The following is a 26,066-nucleotide window of genomic DNA, read 5'->3' on the forward strand; positions in this document are numbered from 1 at the left end:
AATTTAATACCCATGACCAGCTATTAAAAAGTATATGAGAAAGTTATTTTGTAAAATTTGGAAATTTTAGACCTTTCCTTTTTCTCTTTGAACTCACGTTTCCATAGACTTTCTTCCTGGGTTTCATACATATATATGAAATAAAACTGTGGAGCTGCATACAGTAGTCCCCTCTTATCCGTGAGGGATACATTCCAAGGCCCCCAGTGGATGCCTGAAACCGCAGAGAGTACTGAACCATATATATCACGTTTTCTCCTATACATACATACCTATGATTAAATTTAATTTATAAATCAGGCACAGTAAGAGATTAACAACAATAACTAATAATAAAATAAAACAATTATAACAATATACTGTAATAAAATTTACCATAGATCTTAGTAACCTCAGCATACCATTTTTTTCTTTCCTTATTAAGTCAAAAACTTTCACCTTTTCACTTAAAGAAAGCACTTTATGGGTTCTCTTTGGCATATCTGAATTGCCACCATCAGTACTCTTGCACTTTGGAGCCATTATTAAGTAAAATAAGGGTTACTTGAACACAAACACTGCGATACCACAGCAGTTGATCTGGTAACCTAGAGGAGTACTAAGTGACTAACAGGTGTTAGTGTATACAATGTGGATACGGGGGACAAAGGGATGATTCACATCTAGGGCAGGATGGAGCAGGCCAGAATGAGATTTCATCACACAGCTCAGAATGACGCCTAATTTAATACTCATGATCTGTTTATTTACAGAGTTTAATATTTTTGGACTATGGTTGACTGCGAGTAACTGAAACCATGGAAAGCAAAACTGCAGATAAGGGAGACTACTGTATTTAGCTCAATTTATGGAAAAGGTCCATCATATATCAAATGGCAAACCAATAAGCCAAATTACACTTTCTTTCAGAAAAATTCTGCCTTTATTTTTTCAATTCAAATAAATGTGTAAATAAGCATTGCAAGAAATACTATAAAAATATTGAGAAATAAGTTACAAAATGAATCTTGTAAGACAGATTAGGAAAAGTTGTCAAAATTAAAATAATATAGATCTAATATAAATAATTAATCCATTTTCATAAATTACAAAAAAAGACAAGTCAATATGCTAGTTCTCATTAACTAATTTGTAATAAAGCAATGAACGTACGGTTTATGAAATAATGATGATATCATTCCTCTAATGAGAATATGTGTCTCTCTCCTGTCAAAAGGCAGAGAATGGTAGAATGGAGCAAATATGATACAACTACATGCTGTCTACAAGAGTCACACTAGATTCAAAGACACAAGTAAGTTGAAAGTAAAAGGATAGAAAAACATACATCATACAAACAGTATCCAAAAGAGAGCTGGAGTGGCTATACTAGCATGAGACAAAATAGACTTAAAAAGAAAATTTGTTACTAGAGACAAAAAAGGACATAATAATCAAAGGCTCAAACCATTAGGAAGACAAAACAATTATGAACATAATGCACCTAACAACAGAGCTCCCAAAACATGAAGTAAAATACATAAATTAAAGGGAGAAATAGACAGTTCAATAATATTTGGAATCTTCAATAACCTACTTTCAATAAGGGATAGAACAACTAGGCAGAAGAACAACAAGGAAATAGGAGACTTGAATAACACTACAAACCAGCTAAATGTAACAGACATCAAGAGAGCACTCCACTCAACAACAGCTGAATACAAATTCTTCTCAAGTGCACGTGGAACATTTTCCCGGAGATAGCATACGTTAGGAGGACATAAAACAAACCTCAATAAATTTAAAAGCATTTAAATCTACAAAGTTATGTTCTTTGACCACAATGGAATGAAATTAAAAGTCATGATAACAGAAGGAAATTTGAGAAATTCACAGATATGTGAAAATTAAACAAAACTCTCCTAAATAACAAATGAGTCAAAGAAGAAATCACAAGGCAAATTACAAAATAGTTTGAGATAAATGAAAACTAAAACACAACATACCAAAACTTATGAGATGCAGCTAAAATGGCAATCAGAGGGGAATTTATAGCTATAATGCTTGTATTTATTAAAAGAATAAAGATCTCAAATCAATAATCTAAACTTCCACCTTAAGAAACTAGCAAAAGAAGAAAAAACTAAAACCAAAGCAAGAAGAAGGAAGAAAATAATAAAGATTAGAGCACAAATAAATGAAATAGAGAATAGAAACAATAGTGAACATCAATAAAACCAAAAGTTAGTTCTTTGAAAAAGATCAACAAAATTAACCTTTACCTAGGCTGACCAAGATAAAAAGCAAGGACTCAAATTACTGAAATCAGGAATAAAAGAGGGGACCTCAGTATGAATCTTATAAAAATAAAAAGGATTGTAAGGGAATACTGTGAACAATCATACGCCATCAAGCTAGATAACCTAGATGAAATGGACAAATTCCCAGAAAAACACAAACAACTGGAACTGAAATAAGAATAACTAAAAGATTGGAATAGATTTATAACAAGTAAAGAGATTGAATTAGCAATTTTAAAACTTCCCACAAAGAAAAGTCCAGGCCCAGATGGCTTCACTGGTGAATTCTACCACACATTTAAAGAAGAATTAATATCAATCCTTCACACACTCTTACAAAAAATTAGAAGAGGAAGGTATACTTCCCAACTCATTCTATGAGACCAGCATTACCTTGATACCAAAACCAGACAAAGACATCAGAAGAAAAGGAAACTACACATCAATATCCCCTATGAATATAGATGCAAACATTCTCAACAAAATACTAGCAATCCAAATCCAGCAACATATATATATATATATGTTGTACTGTATGTTGTGTGTATATATATATGTAAGTATGTATATAGGATTATACACCATGACCAGGAGGGATTTTTCCCAGAAATGCAAGATTGGTTTAACATCTGAAAATCAATCAAATAATAGTTTATATTAATGGAATAAACCACAGAAACCACAATGATCTCAACAGATGCAGCAAAAGCAGTAATAACTTTTATACTGATTACATGATGACATGATAATGTTTTGCATATATTGAGTTAAATAAAATATATTACTCAAGTTAATTTCACCTGTTTCCTTTTTCTTTTTTAAATGTGGCTTCTAGAAAATTTCATATTAGATATGTAGCTCACATTTGTGGCTCACGTTATATTTCTATTGGACCTCAACAGTCTAGATGTATCCTAGTTTGAAGACCAGTGCTCGAACGGCATTAGGTGTTGTTTATGCGTAGTTCTCTGTGTCATTTATCAGAGGAGAAAACTGAGACTGAAAATGGTTAACCTGCCCAGGTTAATACACTCCACCCTGTCTGGAAGTGTCAGAACTGGTATTGGAATTCAGCTCTGTCCATAAAGCCAGAGTTTGCCCTATTTACATCACTGGTTTTCCTCAAGGATTAAGTAGTCATCGAATATGTTTAATATTTAACTTTCAGAATTTCTTTCTTCCTTTTCAAATGTAGGAAGAATTTAGCTTCTCCTTCCATTTTTCTTTTGGATTTATCCTCTCATTACTATTAATGGGATTTTACTACCATTACCATCATCCATTTACATGTTTTTGGTAATTTTTTTGTTTCGTTGTTGCTTTTGTTATCTACGCCCCAGGACTACCACTGTGTCCTTCTAGCTGGCTTTCAAGCCTACTCTTTACCTTAAGCTACATGGTAGATGATGCCTAAGATTTGTTTGGTTGTTTAAGCAACTATTCTGTGTCAAACATTATAGAAGATTCTCTACTTAAAATATTGCTAATCATCTTCACAACAACCTGCACTTCACAGACGACAGTTGTTGCTCCCTTCACTTCAAAGATGAGAAAACTGAGGTTCCCAAAGCTTAATTGCTGAAGTTACACAGTAACAGAGGGAGCTGGGACTAAAAGCCAAGTCTCTGACTCCACAGCCTCTGTGTCTATCATGTTCCTCCTCCCTGTCTCTTAATGTGAGATGCATAGGGATCAACCTTGGGCCTAAAAACATTAGTATTTTCATATATATGATTCATGTCCTTACAAAAATTTTCTAAAGTTTCTTTGTTTCTATAAAAGATTGTCTATAATTTTTTTCTATTGAAAATTGAGGTCTATTTTTCTTCAAATTATTATGGATTATGTTCTGCAAACTTAATACAATGACACGCACTTATAAATGAACTTTGGACACAAGACAACATAAAGTCCTACAGTCCTAGCTAGAGCACCATGCACAAATCAGACAGTCAGTAAAAGTGAATTGATAGCAAAGAGGAAGATGCACTAATCGGGACTAAAATTAAACATCCCTCTTTCCTCAGAATGTTTTTCATCTGTTGTCTTTACTCTTAATCAATCCTCCTACAAAGGCTGGTATAATGCCTGCTTCCAAATAGACTTCAGTACTGTTTTTTTTTACTAAACATTCATAGCCTCAAAAACAAACATTTAAAGCTTTTAATCTTCTAAGATTCTAAAAATATTAAGATCAAATTTGATAGATGTGATACTCTTCATCTACATAAAGTCTAAATATTTAATATTTAGTCAAAATCCATCTTCACTTTTCTCTGAGTAGAATAATTTATCAATTGAAGGAGTTAGCTTTCCAGAATGTGAAAGAAGAGAATTAAATGCAATATCTCCAATATATAATGCCAGGCCTCATTCTTCCAATAGGAGAAAAATGAATAAGCACATTGAAGTATTCCTGAATTTTTGTAGGGTATGTATTTTGAAAATAAGATGCTTTCACTCTGAGGTCAGTGCTGCCAATTGTTATTCATTTAGTTAGGTGTTACTGAGAAGGCTTGAAGGATTATCCTCTCCACCCCTTATCCTTTGGTAGAAGTAACAACCATTGTTTTTACGGCCTCTCACTGTGGCTCCCTTTTGCTTAGATATGTTGCATATCTATGGTGTAATAGCCTGAGAGCCAACTAACAGAGCAGGAGACTGAGAAATGGGGAGATGGGGGCATTAAACCCAGGCTGTACAAACTACCTGAGGCAAATCACTTTGTGTCTGGGCTTTGGTTTTCCAACTATAAAATAGGAATATTATTTGCTTTATCTACTCACAAAGTACTTTGTGACAAGTAAAGGAGAAAATAAATGGAAATCCCATTTCAAGCTAGGATTACAATGTGTTTCAGTGTGTAATTTCTTCTGCCTTCCTCCTGAATTTGCCTTACCTCAATATTCCATATTCATCTCAGGGCTCCACCCATAACCAGCCCAGCAAGACTATGTTGCAGCATGTAGGTCAGTTTCAGCCTAGAATCTCACTGTTATGACTCTGTCTAGACAATAAGGGTTGGGAATTATCATAACTAGTATCAACAGCAAACATTTATTTACAGACTCTATGACTACGCACAGAATAATGTGTTTTGTTCATGGTTGTATCCTCAGTGCCTAGCACAGTGTCTGGCACATAGTAGGCACTCAATAAGTAGTTTCTGGATACATAAATGAATCAAGAAGAACTAGGAAAATAAAAGAATGTATATAAGGCATAACATCGCCTTCAAAGATTTATAATATAGTCAAATTGACTAGGCCTAAAGATAAAAGTCAAGAGACAATGGAACAGTTAAGTTAATCTATTTAAGTGCCCAATGAGCAGGAATTACTCAAGAGGTTGAAGGCTTCTCTCCTAGGTGGGAGTACTGGAGTTGGATGACAAATATCCCAGGCTCCGCAAAGGAAAATGCCAACTGTGAAGACATTTTATTGTGTTGGGTGCTATACTTTATCATCAGGGGAACGAATTCTAGATATTTTCCTTTGTCAATGAGTTCATTCTTGCATGGCATCATAATCAAAATAGAGATTGTAATAACGATTGTAATTCCAGTTTGGTATTGCCAAAGAAAATAGTGGGAAGGGAAGTAAGATTTTTGTTATCATCTGTTCATTTAATTTTTTTCTCCGGTAAACATAAGTCAATAATGCTACGGTTCTCTAGAAAATGACACATCTCCTTATAAATGAGCTTTGGAAACATCTTTCTCCTTCCCTCCTCCCTTCCTCCTTTCCTTCCTTTCACCTTTCCTTCCTACAGCATTCATCGGGCAATTCCTATCAACAAATATTTACTGAGCATTGTGTTCCAGGTCCTGTGGCAGGCAAGAGAGATGCAGAGATACATAAAGGAAAGTCCTTGATCTACAGCAACTCAGAGTCTAAAAGGGCAGATAGCCAAGGACACACATAATTGTTGTCCATGTGACATATGTTATAACCAAGAAAAATTATTACGACAATGTTGTGACAGTGCAGAAGAGAGCTCAACTCACTGTCCAAAGGGAGTCAAGAAATGCTATGGCATTTGAACTGGGTCTTGAAAGGTAAGGAAGCATTAGCTAGTGAAAAGAGGTGAAAGACATTCCAGGAAGTAGAAACATTGTGTGCAAAGGCCCCGAGTTGTGAAATGACATGGCTGATTCAGAGGATCTGCTGGTATGGGGAATGACAGGTGATAAAGACAAAGAGGCAAGTTGCAAATGAGTTCTGAAGGGTCCTATCTACTAGCAAGTTTGGACTTGATACTGTGGAAGCAAGGAAGGTGGTTATTGACCAGGACGGTGTGACACGATCATAGTTATTTTTTGCGACCATTAAAGAGAAGAGATTCAGAAGAGGAACTGGTAGGGAAGAGAGCTAAGAGGCTGTGCATTAAGGCAGGACAGAGAACAGATTCAGAACTAAGACACAGATAGGGGAGATAGACTGAGGGAACTACATTTGAGCATAATTCTGCAGTAGAATTGACAGAGTATGGTGACCAATTGTTTTTGCAGGGTAAGAGAGAGAGAAGAAGAGGATGACTCATGTTTCCAACCAGCTTGAGAAACTGATTGTGTATTGATGCCATCAGCCCAGATAAAGAGCAAAAGAAGAGCAAATTTGGGGGAAGATGGTAAATGCAGGTATGGACACACTGAATTGATGTGTCTGAGGGACACCCAGGTCGAACTGTTTAATAGGCAGTTGGAAATATGAATTTGACCTCTGAGCTAGAGAGATGAATTTGGAAGACATTAGCATATAGATGCTATTTGAAAACATGACAGTGGATAAGGTCACCTAGAAAGAGTACGTAGAAGTAGAGAACACAAACCTAAGGAACTCCAGCATGTAAGGGATATGTAAAGAGAAAGAAGGTGATGGAGCAAAGTGTGAAGGAAGGTTTAGAAAATTAGGAGAACCAGAAGTAATTGAAGATGGTACTACTCCGGGGCGCTGCGTCAATAAAGCACCATGAAATTGGACAGACTCAGTAAGGACTTTAATTTATACATTTTCCCCAAACCCAAAGCCAGGACTACTGAGCTCCCACCTAAAGACTAACTCTTTCCCATTCTGTGGGGTCAGTTATAGGAGGCTCAGCATCAAGTTGGCCTCATTGCCACGCTACCTGAACTGGGTTTCTGTTTTAATGCGGAGTTCTGACTCCCTGTCTTTGCTCAAGCTCCTGTAATGAACCCCTGTGTTTCGATCTCTTTCCTCAATATCCCTGTCCCTGGAGACTGAGTCCTTCTCTAGGCTCCTAAGACACAAGTCTTGCCTCTTGGAGTCCAGGTTTATCTATTTCCTGGTGTTAAAATCCTGAGCTGCCTTATCTGTCTGTCCTCACTCACTTATCCTGGCAATGCCTGGAATTATCTTGCTTTGCTTATATTTCCTAGGAACATCTTGGTGGTGTTTGGGTAGCTTCTGCCAGCAAATAAGCAACTGATAAACAGATTCTAATATTACTACAGTATACTTACAGCTATTATTTCCTAAAACTGCTATTCATTCATTCACCAAATTCCTCCATTCAGTGCATGCATTTGATAACTCTGGGGTGCCTCCTGTGTGCCAGGCATTGTTCTAGGTGCTGATGATGATGCAGCAGAGAACAAAACAATGCACCTTCCCTTATGGGTCTTGTGATCTAGTGGGGCGGACAGATAAGCAATTTAAGTACATAGTGTGCCAGCCAGATGGAGAAAAATCAAACTGCCTACAAGGACTAGGGGGGCTAGAATGGAAGGAAGGGGTTGCTGTTTTACAATGGCAATCAGGGAAGATATCACTGAGAAAATGAGCTTGAGCAGACAACTAAAAGAAGTGAGAGAGAGGCATGAAAAAAGTGATAGAGTGAGCCCTGCTGGTATTTGGAGGCCAAGTATTCCAGGCAGTGGGAATGGCAAGGGCAAAGGCCCTGAGGCTGACTTGGTCTGATGTGTTAAAGAAATAAGCATTCCACGTGGGGAGAAATGTCCAGAGGGCAGGAGGCAATCATGGAGAATCATTTGGTTATTAAAAATGTTTTGACTTTTATTCTGAGAAAATGTAAGTATTTAGTCAGAGAAGTTGGCGTGATCTGTCTTCCATTTTGAAAGGAGCATTGTGTGCTGAGACTAGATAGTAGACACTAGAGGGACAAGATCAGAAGCTCAGCAACTAGCTAAGAGGCAAGAGCAACAATTCAGAGGAGATATAATGGTGGCCTGGACCAGGTTGCTCGTGGTGGGCATGTGAAAAGTGGTTGGATTCTGGATATAATTTAAAAGTAGGGCATGTTCTGATGGCTTAGATATGCTCTAAGAAAAACAGAAAGATGACCCCAAGGTTTTTGGCCTGAGCAATTACAACAGTGGAGCGCCATTTACTGAGATGGGGATTAATGAGGCAGGGGAGTTGAATTTTGGACATGTTAACTTTGGGATGTCTATGACGCCACATCCTGAGCAGGTTGGGGAAGGACCTGGGGTGCCAGTGGAAGAGTGGGCCTTAGAGGGGAGTGTGGGGTGTGGATATCCCATGTAGTAGGAGGGAAGGTGAGGTATACAGGGACAGATGCAGAGTGACTGGAAAAGGGAGCAGCAAGGACCTGTGGAGGCTTTCCTGTAACTGCTGCTATGTTCTCAGTGAAACAGGAAGCCAGGTCAGCAGCTGAGAATGAGGAGAGGAGAGAAGGTGTGAGGAGGCTTTAAGACAGAGGAGGTGTGAAATAGTCTTCTAGGAGAGTGTTTTTAAATTTCAGCTCATGACCTAGTCGTGGATCTTGAAATCAACTTAGTGATTTGAGATCAATTTAGTGATTTAAAAAAGTAAATAGAATTTAAACATAGAGGGGCCGCCCCGTGGCTTAGCGGTTAAGTGCGCGCGCTCCGCTGCTGGCGGCCGGGGTTCGGATCCCTGGTGCGCACCGACGCGCTGCTTTTCCGGCCACGCTGAGGCCGCGTTCCACGTGCAGCGACTGGAAGGATGTGCAGCTGTGACATGCAGCTGTCTGCTGGGGCTTTGGGGAAAAATTTAAAAAAAAAGGAGGAGGATTGGCGATAGATGTTGGCTCAGAGCTGGTCTTCCTTAGCGAAAGGAGGAGGATTGGCATGGATGTTAGCTCAGGGCTGATCTTCCTCAAAAAAAAAAAAAAAAGAATTTAAACAGAGTTCATTACAAGTATTAAGAGTAAGAACTGGTTACTAAAAGCTTTATTTCAGGTGCATGTGTGAATGTGTGCGTCCCAGGTGGTAGCAAAAATATTTTTAAAAGCACTGGCCCAGGACAGTAGGAGGAAATGAACAAGGGACTATCAAGTAAAGTAAGGGACTGAGTTAATGGTCAAATAGTTAATATATTTTCATGTGAAAAAGATTATAATATAGACTCTTAAGATCCTGCCATTGGATCTGCTTGAGGGCCATAAGCCCTCCCTGCTGCCCACCCCTTCCATAAGAAACCTTTTTGTTTGAATATTTTCAATAGCGAGAAGCTCACCTGCTTAAAAATTTTAGAATTCAGAATAACTTTCCTCTTTACAAAAAATGGGGCTCTCACAACACTCTCTGAGATGGTAAAGTAGTGAGTAGAGGGTCTGACAGTTGGACTTTGGAATTTGGTGTACTTAATAATGAAGTTTGACCTTATTATGTAATACCAAACTTGATGGCTTTTCTCCATTTTAGAGAGCTCTAAATCCTCTAAAACAAAACTAGTATCAGAATACCAAGAAATCTTGTTTTTGTTTAAACTTTAGCCCAGAATGGCATCATTTGGCTTTTAAATGTATGCTCTCTCCTCCTCACATTGCACTAACTGCAATTTTAATGGATGATTGAGCTAAGTTTTATGCCTATATTTTCTTCCTCTTTCAAGATGTCTTGTTGGATCTGCAGATGATTCCAATCAAATATAACTTTACTTAGAATAAAATTCATTCACTTTTAAGATTTTACATGCCTTAGTTGCTGAAATAGTTTTTCCCTATAAAATATATTAATGAATAATAGTTAAGAATATGTCAACAGGTGCTGTGAAAATAGCCATTTATATTCTTAATTGTAATGAGCTCAGGTTATTTTCTAGACATTGTGGTTTAGAATAATAAAAGTACTACTCCAGTTCTATATTGTGCCTGATTGTCAAAAATGGTCTTGAGATTATTAACTTGAACCGGTTTTCTATGTACTTTACCAACTTCTGAGCCATTTATGAGTTCTTTCTTTTAAGTACTTTTTCTTTATTGTAAAGGCAATATCAAACAGTTCATTAGACAAGATATCAGACATAAACATTATACATGAAATGTATTTTCCTCTTGCAATGTTGTTCTCTTTCTACTGTCTTTACTCTGATTTATACATAAATTTGAAACACTGAAGTAACAAAAGCAGAAATGAAATTTGAGAATGAGGACTCATAAAAAGGTACACTCTGCCTACACGAGTAAGAGTGTGCTAATGTATAACACTGTTTAATCTTAGTCCAGTTGTAAATCAAAATCAAGTAGAATCTGAACCCACTTTCTATTGCTTTTGGGATTAGTTTACGTTCTAGAATTTTCAGTAGTTTCACTTCTCTAAACGCCAAGAAAAACTTAAAATTGCAAAACAGGAACACGAAATTCATATCTTCTTATGTAGAAAGGATCACTCTGCTATTCTTTATCCAGACCCTGACATATTTTTTTTTCCTCTATGTAAAATGTTCTTTGAGGAAAGGAAATACACAGGATTAGTTTCTCTTCTATTGCTTCCAAGAGAGCTCTACCATGGAAAGCTCTCTCCCCTTCCATTTTGCAAGCCTCAAGTCTGTTGCTGAGTCAGAACTTCCTTTTTTCCCTGATGTGAGAAATCTTTCTCCCTTGAAAATTAATAAAGCTTCGGAAATGTTTAAATTAGAGTCTCCCTGGGGGGAAGGGGCGGGGACGCCAGAATGAATGCGGTGCGGAGGAGTCCCACACAGCATTCCTGACTATAGCATATTAAATGCTTTTACGAAGTAGGAAGACTTGGAGCAGGCCCAGGGTTACCATGGGAGCTCGCTTCGGAACCCATTATATGCATATACGTGTGTAAATAGCCGCACGGAGCCGTGTTATGTTCCAGGGACTTTGTTCCTCATTAATGAAGTGAAAATGTTTGGTATACAGCCGGGGCTTCATGTTTACCCTACAGAAAACACCTTCACGCAGCTGCAGGAAGGTGGATGACAGCACGCAGCACGAGAAGCTAAAAACAGAAACAAGCCCGAGAAGGCGCTTTCTAGGGCGACGAGAAGGGCTCCAAGTAGGGGACGCAGTTGGGGAAGAGGTGCGGGGCGAACTGCTCGGCGGTGTGCAAGGGAGGCAGAGCCCGCACCAGCCAGTTGGCCAAAGGACCCCCGGCGCTGAGCCGGGGTCCCCGCCCCGCTCGCGCAGTGCAGTGCAAGCTACGCGTGGCCGGCTTGACTAGGATTCGCCCCAGGTCGGCTCCGGGGCCTCAGTTTCCCCGGTAGGCCAGCCCCGCCCTGGGCAGCCCCTGTCCCTGCAGCCGGGCCTCATGTGACTGAGGGCGGGGCGGAGGTGACAGAAAGGAGGCGGGGCCGCGAGAGAGACTGGGCGGAGGGTGGGGGAGCGCGTGCGACCTAGGGCAGGCTTTGAGCGAACCCCGTGCGGGGAGGGGCCGTTGCCCAGGAACCGTCCGAGCCGCCCGCGCGCCCGGCGCTCTCACCCCAGTGGGCCGCCCGCCGCCCTAACCGGCTTCTCCTTTCCACTGGGCGCGGGAGGGGCCCTAGGAGACGCGCCGCGCGCTCCCGCGCTCCTCCGCCCTCCCGGGAGCGCGAACGCGCCCCCCGGACGAGACTGCATATTAATAAGGGGCGGGACGGGGGCGGGACAGCGGGGGCGCGGCGGCCTCGCGCCCGCGCGTGCCAGGACGCACCGCGGGGGGCGGCGCGATTGTGAGGTGGCGCTGACGCACGTTCCGGGGTTCTTAAGCCGCGAGGGCGGCGGCGGCGGCGGCGGCGGCGCCCAAGCCGGTTTCGGGAGGCGGCGGTGGCTGCCGGGAGGGGTGGCGGGGCCGCAGTCGGTGCCCCTGGCTCAGTCACGGTGTCCCTCTCTCACTGACTCCCCCTCCTTCCACCACGGCCGCGCCGCCTCAGATCTGGCGGCTTCCTAGGCGGGGCAGCGGACGGGGCGCGTCTACTCCCGCTGCCGCCGGCCTGATAAATGAGGGACTTCGGGTTTGGGGTGCTGCAGACCGCCCCGCTCCGAAGCAGCAGCCCCGGGTCCCTGTTCAGCGGCGGGGCGTACTGTCCCTACGCCGCGGGGCCCGCCGCGGCCGCCGCCCCGCTGCCCTCCGCCACGCCCTTCGGCCCGCTCTCGCCGCCGCCGTTGCCTGTCACCGGCTTCTCGGAGGCCGCCTCCCCCTTCTCTATCCCCCTCGGCTGCGGCGGCGCGGGCGGCTCGGCCGCCGCCGCTTCCTCTTCCTCCCCGTTCCTGGCGCATCAGCAGACCATGCAGGATGAGCTGCTGCTGGGGCTGACACAGCAGCCGGCGCGGCCGCTCTCGGGGGCGGCGGCCGCGGAGAAACTCCCCAACCACCACCCCGGCGGCGGCACGAACGCGGGTGTGACCCACCTCCTCCCCTCCCAGGACTTCAAACCGAGTCTGCACCACCCCTCCTCCTCCTCCGCCTCCTCCTGCTGCTGCTGCCGCACCTCCTCCCCGCAGGACTTCAGTAAGCGGCAGCAGCAGCAGCTGAGCAGCCAGAAGAGGAAAGAGTTCAGCCCTCCCCACCTTCCCCACCCTCCGGACTCGAAGCCGCCGCCACCGCTCCACTGCCCCGGCCGGTTCAGCCCGCCGCCGCCGCCCAGCCCGCTCCTCCAGCCGGCGCAGCTCGCCCAGCGCCAGCAGCAGCAACAGCAGCAGCAGCAGTTCAGCCTCCCGCGCCCGCAGCACCTCCCGCCGCAGGACTTCGCCCCGCGGCAGCGCCCGGCCGACCTGTCCCCGCTCCCGCAGCTCCAGCCTTCGCCGCCCGCAGCCCCGCGGCGCCGCCACGGAGGCGCGGGCAGCCCTCGCAAGACCCCGGCCGCGGGTGAGGGCAGCGCCGCCGAGCCCCCCAATGCGGGCTTGGCCCCCTCGACGCCGCCGGTGAACCCCGCGCCGGGCTCCATGGAGTCCCCCAACCACCCTCTGCTCAACAGTCCCAGTAACCTCCTGCCCGGCGGGGCGCTCGGCTCGGGCGCCTTCAGCAGCCTGCAGAGCCCGGACCTTCCGCACTCAGGCGGCGGCGGCGGCGGCGGGGGCGGGGGGCCCCCCGGAGGCGGAGGGGGAGGTGGCTCCGCGTCGCCGCCGCCGCTGCCCGGCTTCGGCACTCCCTGGTCGGTGCAGACCGCGTCGCCGCCGCCCCAGCCCCAGCCCCAGCCGCCGCCGCCGCCCCAGCAGCAGCCGCCGCCTCCGCCCCAGCAGCCGCCGCAGCCGCCGCAGCCCGGCTCGTCGGCCGCCACCCCGGGCGGCGGCGGCGGCAGCGGCGGCTCGCTCAGCGCCATGCCACCGCCCAGCCCCGATTCGGAGAACGGCTTCTACCCCGGGCTGCCGTCGTCCATGAACCCGGCCTTCTTCCCGAGCTTCTCGCCCGTGTCCCCGCACGGCTGCGCGGGACTCAGCGTGCCAGCGAGCGGCGGCGGCGGCGGCGGCGGCGGCGGCTTCGGCGGCCCCTTCTCGGCGGCCGCGGTGCCCCCGCCGCCGCCGCCCGCCATGAATTTACCTCAGCAGCAGCCCCCGCCGCCCGCGGCGCCGCAGCAGCCACAGAGCCGGAGGTCGCCCGTCAGCCCGCAGCTCCAGCAGCAGCACCAGGCGGCGGCCGCCGCCTTCCTGCAGCAGAGGAACTCCTACAACCACCACCAGGTACGGCGGGCGGCGGCCCGGCTGCGCCGCGGGGCCGGGGAGACCGCGGGCGGGGCGGCCGGAGCCCGGGCTCGGCCCGAAGTGGCCCCGGGAAGCAGCGAGGAGGGCCCCCCGCCCGAGGGATAGTGGGACGGGGCGGGCGGAACTGGGTGACGGGACTCGGGACTCCAGCCCCGGCGGGGCGGCCGGGCCCTGGCCACCGTGGGCTGAGGCTCCGGAGGCGGGGTCCGCGCTGGGAGCCCCGGGCCGGGCGCCCCCTCGAACGCCCCGGCGGCGGTGGGGGCTGGGGCCGGGGCGGAATGGCGCCGGGGCCGAGGGGGCGGGCGCGTCGTGTCTCCCGGCCCTCGCAGCCGGCGCCCCCGCGATTCCGGGGCCCCCCCGGCGCCCCCTGGGCTGGAGGGCCGCTGTCGGGGATCCTCGAGCCCGGGAGACGCGGCGAGGACGGGCCGGGGCCGGCGGGCTCAGGCGGCGGCCTCCGAGGAGCGGCCGTGGGAAGCGAACTTGGGGAGGAGGAGAGGGATGAGCGCAGACCGGGTGTGTGGGGAGCCCGGGACTCTTCCCTGACGTCCAGTGAGGGGACGGGCCGAAAGGCTTCTTTTTTTCGAGTTTGGCTCTTACTTGACCAGCGAGAGCTCTCGCCGCTGAGCGGTGGCCGGCCCGGACAACCTGCCGGCCGGCCCGGCCCGGCCCGGCCAGGGGACCCGGCGTCGGGAGAGGAGCGGCCCGGCCGCGCTCCTCCCGCAGACCCTCCTCCCTGCTGGGCTCGGTCCGCTGAGCTGTCAGATGACTCGCGAAAAGAAACTGCTAGTGAGGGTTCACTTGGCTGAAACTGAGAGGCTCCAAGATTTAGTTTGTGTGCTTTTAAATGGTTGGGTAATATTTTATGGGTTTTAAACCAAAACTAGAATCTTGAAGAGAAGACTTCAGTACGTTTTCTGGTGGCCTTAACCTTCTCTTGAATTACGGGGTGTGTGTATTTTAAGTGGGTAATGTAATTATGAAATAACACCGGGCAGGGTTTTTTTAATTCATCCGGGTCCTTTCTGATTCAAGCTCTGTTGTGTTATCCCCTCAGTACAATGTTTGAGTGACCGCTGCGTTGGTTAACTGACATTGAAAGAATATTTTGTTGTTCTTGTTTGATCTAGTTAGCATTTATTATAGTGATCATTGTGTTTAAGGTCATTTTCGTGATTAAGGATTAAGAGACAAGCTAAGTTGGACCTTAACCAGTGCTTACTTACTCATATAACTTTTTGCATTGACCAGTTAAAGTTTTCAAGGGTTAACCTTTCTAAAAGGTGAATACTATCTAAATTAACCAAAGTAACAATAACAGTTTATTTAAATTAACCAGAATCACAGGTAACAGTTTTTGTTGAATCACTGGTTTCTCCCTGAGAAAGGAGAATGTGGCCTATAAGGCTTGAAAATATGGAATTTTGAAATAATATTCCAGTTTTTCATAATTTACATCATCTTGAGCAACTATCTTTTGTGTGTCAGGGTCTTCATTTTTTAACTGGAAATTTGCCACAGAAAGTTTTCTATGGGTATTTTTGTATTCTTAAAGCCATGGTGTGGAACATTAAAAGACCATGTACCATGATCCATATTTAACTATATTTAACTATAATCTACTGTTTGTCAAAAGATGGGTCTCACAGTGGAGTGTAAGAGGTCACACAGCTGTCATATGGAATTTTAGATCACTGGAAGAGAACTTTGAACACAATATCAGTGAGGAAAGTAAGGCCCCAAGAATGGAGTGATTTTTCCATGGTCCCTTAGCTATGCTTTTGAGCTATGTCGAGGGTGAAATGGTCGTATATATTCATGATTGTATTAGCATTCAAAAATTTTAAGGAAATAGGTACTATAGACTAGGATTTAAAAAAAAAATTATCTTGTAAGAAACAGGTCTCGTTTGAAGAGTGCTGTATTTATTGACTTATAGTGACTGCATGGTCCATACTACCTTTGGCTAAATGTTAGCACAAAATTATTAAACTATAAGCTTATTGATAATACAATTGCTAGCAATTAATACTTTTAAAAAACCTACAATTATAGCCTTTTGGTGGATTTTATATTCTTTGATGACTTACCTTTTTTTGCCATAGGTTCTAGTTTGGAATATAATTTACTTTTGAAAATGAGTGAAGTCAGTGGAGACTTGTATTATTAAGATCTCTACTAGAGCATCAAAGCATATAGTTGTTTATCTTTGTACATCTCAGTGGATCCACCTATGGGTAACATTAGATAATTGCTTAACAGTTAATGGATAATTAAGTGAAATCAGAACAAAAACTCTTTAAAAGAAACTACACTAACACTTGAATAAAATATCTTAAGAGTTGAAAAAACAATTCCAGAAAAGACATATTTCCTATATTGTCTCTATCCCAAAAGGCATTTTTAATTCGTGCAACGAAGTAACACCAAATGTTATCATTATCCACTTTTGCAGTGGTACAACTTGTCTGAAGTCTAAATATTTCACTCATCTGGTTGGGATATTTTAATTAATAAAGACCATATTTTTAGTTGTGTGCCTGGCAGAATATGGTTGCTTTAAGATCACAATGTAGGTTATATCTTGAAGGATCTTAAAGTTAATTTCAATTTAAAAGTATTTATTTTTTTCTTCATATTTGTCATGTATCTGGTTCTCTCTGAAAGGAAAAAAAGTTACTGCATGTTCTATTTTAGTAATTGTCGTGAAATACCTGGTTGATCCATTATAATTTATGGTACATACACGAGAGGGTGAAAACTTACATAGCATTAAATGAATGTTTTCATATAGCAAGATCTCAAGCCTATTACTTTTTATAAACTAGTTAAGATATATTCTGTTGCCCTTATATGTTTCATTTTTTTTAAGATCGTATAAATTCTTAGCTGAGGTCTAAAATTTGAATTTGAATTATAAACTCTTTAAATGCTTATAATTTAATTAGATGTGTTTTCCCCAGCCTCTTCTGAAACAATCTCCTTGGAGCAACCATCAGAGCAGTGGCTGGGGCACTGGAAGTATGTCCTGGGGAGCAATGCATGGCAGAGAGCATCGTAGAACTGGAAACATGGGAATTCCAGGAACTATGAATCAGATATCTCCATTGAAGAAACCGTTTTCTGGTAATGTCATAGCACCACCGAAATTTACTCGCTCTACTCCATCACTGACTCCAAAATCTTGGATTGAAGATAATGTGTTCAGAACAGACAACAATAGTAATACACTCTTACCCTTACAGGTAAGAATGGTATGTAAATGGCCTTATTTCTAATGTTAATCTTTCAAAATAGGAAATTGGGTGGTGGTAGTAGTATGGTAAAATGAACAGATTAAAAAAGGAAAAGTTCTAGTTTTTAAGCATATAATTATCAAAGAGTAAATACCTATACAGAGAAAATTGAGACTATAAGAAATTCTCTAAACACACAATAGAAAATGAGCTTCATAAAATATAGAAAAACCTGCTGAATTTCTTAAATACATATTGAAGCTTTTAATTGGCAGCTCCTTAAGAATGCCTTTATTTATTAATCTTTAATAGGCCACCAAAATGAGTTTCTCCTACAATATAGCTAAACTAAGATGTTTGTATTCGTGCATAGATTTGACTGTGATCAGCTTTATGTATATTAGAATATACTTAGTACAGCTGTGATTTTGGCAAAATAATATTAGGGCTTTTTACATTGAATTAAAATTTGTCTTCACTGGTTCAGTGACTGTTTTTTTTTTTAAATGTGGCCTAATAGTTATGGTGATTAGACTGTTTTCCCAGGCCTTTTAAAAGTTTGTTGATATTACAGGTTAATGAAATTCCCTTATGGCTATTTAAAATGAGGGGTTTTTTTTTCTTAAAGCCATTATAGGACAAAATGAAGATAAAAGCGAGAACTGTGATTGTTTTTTTGTTTTCTTATCTTTTTTTGTGTGTGTGTGGGTGGGTATGGGGAAGAGAACTGCTTATTTCTGATGAAAACTTCTATGCTATTGAAGGTGAGATCTAGTTTGCAGTTGCCAGCTTGGGGCTCAGATTCACTCCAAGATAGTTGGTGCACTGCAGCCGGAACATCCAGAATAGACCAGGTAGGCTGCACAGTGTATATTTTTCAGGATTTGGGCTAGGAGTTTAGTATTTATATTATGAGTAGGATTTATGATTTACTTTCTGATTATACCTATTTAAACATATGTCAGAGGGCGTTAAAACAATTTATTTTTTTAAAGAGTCACTTGACAAACTATTTAATATAAAATGCTTCATTTTCAAATTGAAAAGCAATTCATAATCATTTTATATTTCCAAAACATAATAAATTTGTTTTTGGAAAAAGGAATTATGTACTCAAGAGCACCTGTCTTTAAACATCAGTCAAACTGAACGTTTTATCTTCTTTCAGAATTATTTGCAATTAGGGTCAAAATTGTATGTTTACTTAACATCCAACTTTACATTTCATCAATAGTCTAGAGAAATTTTTGGTAAATTTTTGTCATGAAATCTGCTGCATTTGTTTTGAGATATATTTCTTAAAAAGCCCTATCTTAGTTCAGTTTTTTCACATTTCTAAAAACTTCATGGTACAGTATTTCTTTATTCTGAATTTTATTACTGATCTTACATACTGTCTTATTCTGGATAATCAGTTTCCAATGGAAAATCCCAGAGTCAAAAAGCTGGGAGTTAGTCTTAATCAAATTACCTTCAAGCCCTTTGTGATTACAGAATGTTCTCTCTCTTCCTGCAGACTAAATTTGAATGCATACTGGGTACCAGATAGTGAGAATTATTACAGGACAAATAGAAAACTCAGTCTTTACATATGAAGATTCTTTCCTACAGAGTCCGAGTTGAATGAGCATAGACTTGACATTGTGGGAGTCCACTGAATGGAGCTATGTTATCCTTAGCTAAGGCTCTTCCTTAGTTAATTTATCAACATGAGATGATTTTACAAGGACTGTATAAATAGGTTAATAATACGTTTGTAAATAGCATTTTAATCTGGAGGGTTAGCAGTAACTTCAATAATCAACCATTAGCACTTGTTTTAGACGAGCCTACCTATTTACCAAAGTAGTTCTACCAAGATTTCCACTTAGAAATAAGTAGTTATCTCATATAATTTGTAATTTATTTTCTTGTTAATGTAAGTTAGCTATCCATCTATTTCTACTTTTTACCACTCTGGTTCAGTTAGGCCATATTAGTGACGTTTTTGTAGTAGCAGTTGTATGTTGTTCAAATTGAAAACATAAATTCCTAGGAAAGGGTATGTTAGAAAAGGAAAATTATGATAATTATTTTGAAGGTGGCAAGGGACATGTTTTTAGAGAGGAAGGGACATAATTATTTGAAAAGCATGTGCAGGAAGCAATAGAATACATATATGGGAGGTATATGTATCTATGGAGAAGGAAGAAGACAGATTAGCTGCCGTAAAGGGGAGATGGGTCAGAGGGCATATGTTGAGAAATTAGGTTATTGAAATGATACTGTCAGTTGGTGGAATGCCAGCGAGTAGATAGAGGTGATAAGGAAAGGGAAGTTTTCAAACTGGGCTCTGCAGAGGTACCCCTGAGGCTGCCACAGGATGAGGCACTCCCACTTAGAGGATCAATCAAAGCCACTCTGCTTTTACCTATTTTATAACCTAGGATTTTAGGTAAATTCATTTTAGAAAAAAGATTTTGGTGCTTAAATATAATTTGTTTTTTTCCGGAAACTGCTGAGATATTGGCATTCCCTGTGGACTCTTGAGCCAGAGGCATGATGTGATGAAGCTGAAAGGAGTGATGAAAAAAAAAAGATAGTGGAAAGAGAACTGAACTAGAAGGAAAGGAGATCTGAAACCTGAATCTTTTTCCTCTTCCTCTCACAATCTTTATAACGTTGGATGACACAGTTTATGTACTTTCATCTCTTTGGGTCATAGTTTCCTTATCTCTCAAAGGAGGACACTGAACTAGGTCATGTAAGACTTTTTTAGCTAGCTCATATATTTTCTCTGATCTGTTTTGGCCATTTCTTTTCCTCCCTGCCTGCCCCCCCTTTATTTTTAGAATACGAGGGTCTTGGTTTATAGGCAGAAGGGATGGGTGAGACAGTGGAGGTGAAGTGTATGACCTCCCAACTGACCTTAAAAGCAATGTTGTTATCTTCTTTGAGGACCCTAAGGGTACTTATTTTATAAAATTTGTTCTGTGTTTCTATCTTTCCATAAAAGGTTGAGGTATTTGAAGTTGAGGTTCTTAAAAATACAGCAGCAGCTACAAACTGCAATTGGTATCTTAAACCGTTGGATAGTTCCTCACTATTTGGTGAAGTTAAAATTATAGAAAATACTTAAGCACTTAAATATCTGGGGAGATTATTTTCATCTCTGATTCTTTTTCATCATATACAACATTTTAATACTAATAAATTTTAGTCAAATACATTATTTTAAAACATTTAACTTTTTATTTCCTTTAGTCTCAAATTGATTAGACCTAAAAAATACTAAATTCTAGAACTGAAGTCTTGATTTTATACCTGGATACTTCAGGCCTTCCCTATAATTGAATTCAGTAAATGAGAAAGAAATTATTTTATAGGTTGGTTTTATTTCAGCTGTATGTAAAATTCTTCAGGTTGGCATGTCCTTAATTTAAATTAGCTGTTTTTTTATGGAAAGGCTTCAAATTTAAAACTTTTTAAAAACAAATGTAAATTATTACCTACATTTCTGACTTTAAAATGAATATTAGGTATCTCTATTAATTTCTTTGAGGCTAAGAATTCCTTTAAAATGCTGTTAGCTAATTACCCTTGTAAAAAATCATACTCAAAAGTGTGAATTCTAAATTACCTTAAAATTGAATTTTCAATCAGTTATTAAGGTTACAGTATATTTATTCATTAATACTTGAATATTTTGAATCAAAGAGTAAATATACTAGTAGCTGAGGTTGCCACTTACAAGTTTATATATGGCACATCAGTTCTCTATAAACAAAGCAATGTCATGCCTTTAAAACTATAATACAGCCTGTGAAGCCTATAAGATGTGTGTTGGCCTGTTCTCTAGCTGGGGGATTATCAATATCTTCAACTCTAGATTTTTGCTTTTACAGAAGTTCTGCTTGTGATTCTTTAGCATGTCACATAAATTACTTTGAATTGAAGATATTTTCCACCAATCTTTAATATCTAGGCTATTACGATAATGTGATAAATGATAATTGGGGATCTCTCTCAAGAAAATTTATTATTTGGAGTCTTTATGCACCTCACACAAAAAACAATATATAGTGGTAGACCAAGTTCAATTTTTCATTTAATAAAGTATTCCTTAAGTTGTGGTTCTTAAACTAGATGAGCTTCAGGGACACTGGTAGTCATCAAACTCTTATACCTACTGAAAGTGAGAGAGAATGGGCTTGCTTCTACCTGCTTAGGTAATGGATGCTTTCTTTTTATGTTTCCTATCCTGTGTTCAGTTCTTTAATTGTACTTGATATGTTCTTACACCATATATTTTCTACTTGGCTTTCCATTTTCTTTAATTCTAGTGGGTACTAGAATAGCTTTGGCCATTTTGCTCCTTTAAAAATTTTTTTTTAATTTTTTCTCAGACTCACTATTATAGCACTTTGTTAAAGATCAGAATAAATGAAGTTCAAGAAATGTATATTCATTATGTGTGTGGTAGTATTTTAATTATCCTTGGGATGTGTGAGGGGAAGTGCTGTTCTTTGCCTTTGAGAAAGTGAAAGTCCAATTGGTTGAATAAGGGGTATCTGTGTGGAACAACTAGAGAATGATCTGAGAGTATGGGATTGAGTGCTATCTTGTATCGTGAGGCAGAGTAGCACATCATCTGCTGCTAAATCAATGGAGTGCACTAGCTGGTGGAGTCAGGAGTGTGTAATCAGTGTTTACTTAAAACTGAGGACAGTATTAGTACAGCTTTGCTTTATTTTTAAAGCAAAAATTGGAGAACTAAACACAAAAATACAACAAAAGCTGATCTTTCTATTTAGGCAGAAGAATACATGTTCAAGTATCTGGTATATCTTTAAATACGAGGATATAAGGTTTTCCTATAATCCGTCTCCTTTTTCTTTGGAAAAATACATCATTGTCAAGTGGAGAAGGTTCTAGTTGACCACTTCTTTTGAAATAGAACAGGGTTTTGAATATATCAAAGCAAAAATATAACATCCCATAAAAAAGTTGCCTTTTAATTAAGTTTGAGTTTCTTTTGTGCTAATTTTAATATTGTTGACCTCCTTAGTTATCTTTCAGTGTTTATAATCTTTTTTCAGGTCATCCCTTTTAAGATTAGGATTACTTTATTCTTGCTGTGTTTTTCAGTCTAGAATTTCTAGTACTTTATTGTTGCTTCTGTAAGTCTTTGTGGCAAATATCTGGGTTTAAGAAAATAAAAAAATATTAGAATATAAGAGATTATAGTTTTCCCACCCCTGGGTTCTAATTTTTGCCTGTTCATTGTTTGGGATTCTAATCTCAGTTTCTGAAAGCTCATTTAGTTGATTCTTTGCCAGATAGTTTTCATATTTAAAGTAGATTGGGGTAAACTTTTCCTGATAGAGATTCCTACTTTTGTGAAATATCTTGGCTGTTTTCAAATAGCCATGTAGTAGTAAATGAAAGTTACATTGCTTTGATTTTCCATATGTATTTATGCTAATCAGTGTTGATGTGTTTATGGTTACTTTTAAATGGTTTCAGGATTTCCGTTTAGTTTTTAAACCAATGGCAGTTTGTATGAACACAAATTTTTCTAATATCCCTATTTCAGAAGAACGTGTGAATGTTGGTTTTATAATCAAGTGTGTTTCTGGGTTTTTTTTTTGTTCAAAAGTCATATTTTAATACCCACACTTTATGGAATTATCTGTATTTTTTTTAACATGAACCCATAGGTTTCATTAAATCCAGAAAGTGATTTTGAGATGTCATGAGCTCTTTGCCTGCTCAAGGCTGTTTTGTGTTTGGTGCTGTAAAAATCATGTGGGATGCAGCTGATGCTTAACAAAGTATAACTAAGCTGATAGTTTTAAAGTAGCTTTTCTATTTTCTTTGTGAAAGTAGGAGTTTATTTCATGATGAAAGACTGGTATGCAAAGGAAAATAAGGCACCTTGTAAGTGGACATCTCACTATATCAGTTGGACATAGGCATTAAAGCTAAAGCTATTAATTTTTGCAGCTTTTTTGAGTAACAGTTGTCAGAGTTGATTGTATAGTGGTCACTGATATTTACTGAATAGGTTGCTTACGTTTTTTCCCTTTATACCTTAAATATTGCCCATGGCCCATTGACAGTATATATAGAATCACTTCATTAATTTTACTGTGCTTTAAAGCAAGTGAAAAAAAAAAAAAATGCTGTGTGAGAAATATCATTTGGGTGGTGTTAATAGTTACCATGAATCAAGTTCATAGGTTGACTGAAGATGGGGCATAGTCTGATTCTGTTCGAAAAACGTCAGCCTGGGGCCAGCCTGGTGGCATAGTGGTTAAGTTCGCATGCTCCACTTCAGTGGCCTGGGGTTCGCAGGTTCGGATCTCAGGCGCGACCTATGCACCGCTCATCAAGCCATGCTGTGGCAGCATCCCATGTACAAAATAGAGCAAGATGGGCACGGATGTTAGCTCAGGGCTAATCTTTCTCAGCAAAAAGAGGAAGATTGGCAACAGATGTTAGCTCAGGGCCGATCTTCCTCACCAAATAAAACCCATCAGCCTGAGAAGATAGCCCTGTACTGTAACACATTTTCTTTGCAAGAATTTAAGATAAATAGAATATAAAGTATAATATTCTCTTAGAACCTATATGATACAGCATACTGATATTTCTGAGGTTTTTTGCTTAATTATATGAACAATTTTTGTCATGACAAGTTTACATTTTTTAATTCTATTTTAAAAACAGCTTGGAATTTTTAATGTAATAGCACTTAATCTCCATTGTGTGGTCAGAAATTCAAGTTGATAGCAAGGCCGCATTAATATCTGATGCTCATCTGAGTTTAGTCAATTAACATTTGAGTACCTGTTCTTTGGAGGTTCTCAGGATTTATGGTCCTTGATAATTAGCATTTAAAAATCACAGTCTTTGCCTTCACAGAGCTTAACTTAAATATTTTTGCAAAGTTTTTATGGTAGAGATAAAGTACTGTTCTTTCAACAAACATTTGAGAGCTAGCTATATTCCATAATTAGAAGGTCCCTATTTGTAATTAACTTAGAAGTTTAGTGGGAGAGGCAGGAAAATCAACAAAATTAGTTATGAGTAAAGCATAGTGGAAGCACAGAAGATGGAAATATTTGGACAGATTACTAAAATTGTATGTCATTTTTGCCCAAGGCCGGTGCTTTTCTCTATTCCAGTTTTATTTTATTTATTATTACAGTACTTTGAGCTTTTTACTTTTCTATTATTTTTAAAGTGGACTTTAGGCGTTATTTAGTTCAATATGATTATTTTAATTTCTACAAGATGGAACAGAGCCTAAAGAGGTTTAGTAACTTACTCAAGATCAAGAAGCTGAGTGCTTGCTAAAGTGTGATCTCTTGACCAGCAGCCTCAGTATCACCTGGAAACTTGTTGGAAATACAGATTCTCAGGGGCCACTCCAAACCTATTGAATCAGACTCTCTTGATGGGTCCCAGCAATCTGTGTGTTTAACAAGCCTTCCAGATGATCCTGAAGCATGCTCAAGTTTGAGAACCACCATTATAGCTCAGTGGTTCTCTGTGCCTGCCTCACCAATCAAGGTCACTGTTCTAGTGAACCCCTGTTACTGATGGGCATGTTAACCTCAGTAAAACTAAGGAGTACCACTATAACTAATTGGTGATTAAGCTGGAATAAGAGCCTCTGGTCTAGCATTCTTTTCATCATTCAGTGTTACTTTTCCCACTTTTAAATTCCTTGACAGTAACTTGTTTAGTCTACTATACTGATTCTGGCCCCCTAGCTTTAAAAAGCTCACAACCCTAATTTAAACATCAAAGTAGAGTAAATAAATCAAGATATTCTTGGGAAAGCTTCTTCTGTTTTTCCTCAGCTTTCTAAAAGACTGGTTCTGAATCTGCTCTGGATTGTGGATACCTTTGGAAAACTGATGAAAGCCGTAAATCTTTTCTTCAGAAAAACAGTTATGTGTACACACACGTACAGAATGTTGTATATAATCTCAGATTTCATGGTCCTTCTGGTAGCTCGTGGAGCCAGATTAAGAATTGCCTAATTCTGATTTCTGTGGAGACTCTTTTTTCCCACTTTTCTGATTCTTCTCTTTTATTTTTCTGTTACTCATTTTTTGAGAGTTAAAAATGGCCTACCTGCCCTGCCTCCCCCACATATACATACACTTGCACAAGCACACATAACACACTTAAATGGGGTGGGGGGGAGTGGTTAGCATGGGGGGCATGGGCCAGAGCTTGCTGTGGTAGTTCCCCATGTATATTTGTTCAAGTAAACTGAATGTGTGTTGAGCACAATACAGTATAAATTCATGAGCGTTAAAGAATCAAATTCCTTTTAGTAAGCAAGTTGAAGGATTTAACATTCAGCAAACAAGACTTCCAAGTACACAAAAGACTTTGTTCTGAGACTTGATGAGGTAGGAAACTTCATGAGATGAAAATGCTTTCACCCTTTCCTCCCCCACTTGCCTTTTTTGCAGAGAGGTGAGTGGGAAGGGAAGGATTAGAAGTGCAGAGACCAATAGGTGATGACTTTAGAGAGCAAGATTTCACTATAAATATTCTAGGTGTGAGTCTTTGTTCTGATAATAGTATTTCATGCTTTTGATTTTTACTGTATAAGATGTTTATGCATTCATTATTGTGAAATTCTGACTACTAAGTCAAA

General features: G+C 41.1%; 1 protein-coding gene across 14 annotated transcripts in view; it reads left to right on the forward strand.

The window, feature by feature from the left end:
* The first annotated feature begins 12,305 nt into the window (after window positions 1–12,305).
* CPEB2 (cytoplasmic polyadenylation element binding protein 2) overlaps window positions 12,306–26,066 on the forward strand; it is a 67,312-nt gene continuing 53,551 nt past the window's right edge. For 4 of the 14 annotated variants that reach the window (XM_058546745.1, XM_058546747.1, XM_058546749.1 and 1 more), the window contains exons 1-3: window positions 12,306–14,150; window positions 17,132–17,422; window positions 18,169–18,258. In XM_058546745.1, the coding sequence (XP_058402728.1) occupies window positions 12,471–14,150; window positions 17,132–17,422; window positions 18,169–18,258 (2,061 nt within the window). In that variant the 5' untranslated portion in view covers window positions 12,306–12,470. The remainder of the gene's footprint in view (window positions 14,151–17,131; window positions 17,423–18,168; window positions 18,259–26,066) is intronic. The other 10 variants (XM_058546753.1, XM_058546756.1, XM_058546758.1 and 7 more) reach the window with 3 other exon arrangements.

Source organism: Diceros bicornis, chromosome 8, assembly GCF_020826845.1.
Source record: "Diceros bicornis minor isolate mBicDic1 chromosome 8, mDicBic1.mat.cur, whole genome shotgun sequence".
Lineage (NCBI taxonomy): Eukaryota > Metazoa > Chordata > Mammalia > Perissodactyla > Rhinocerotidae > Diceros > Diceros bicornis.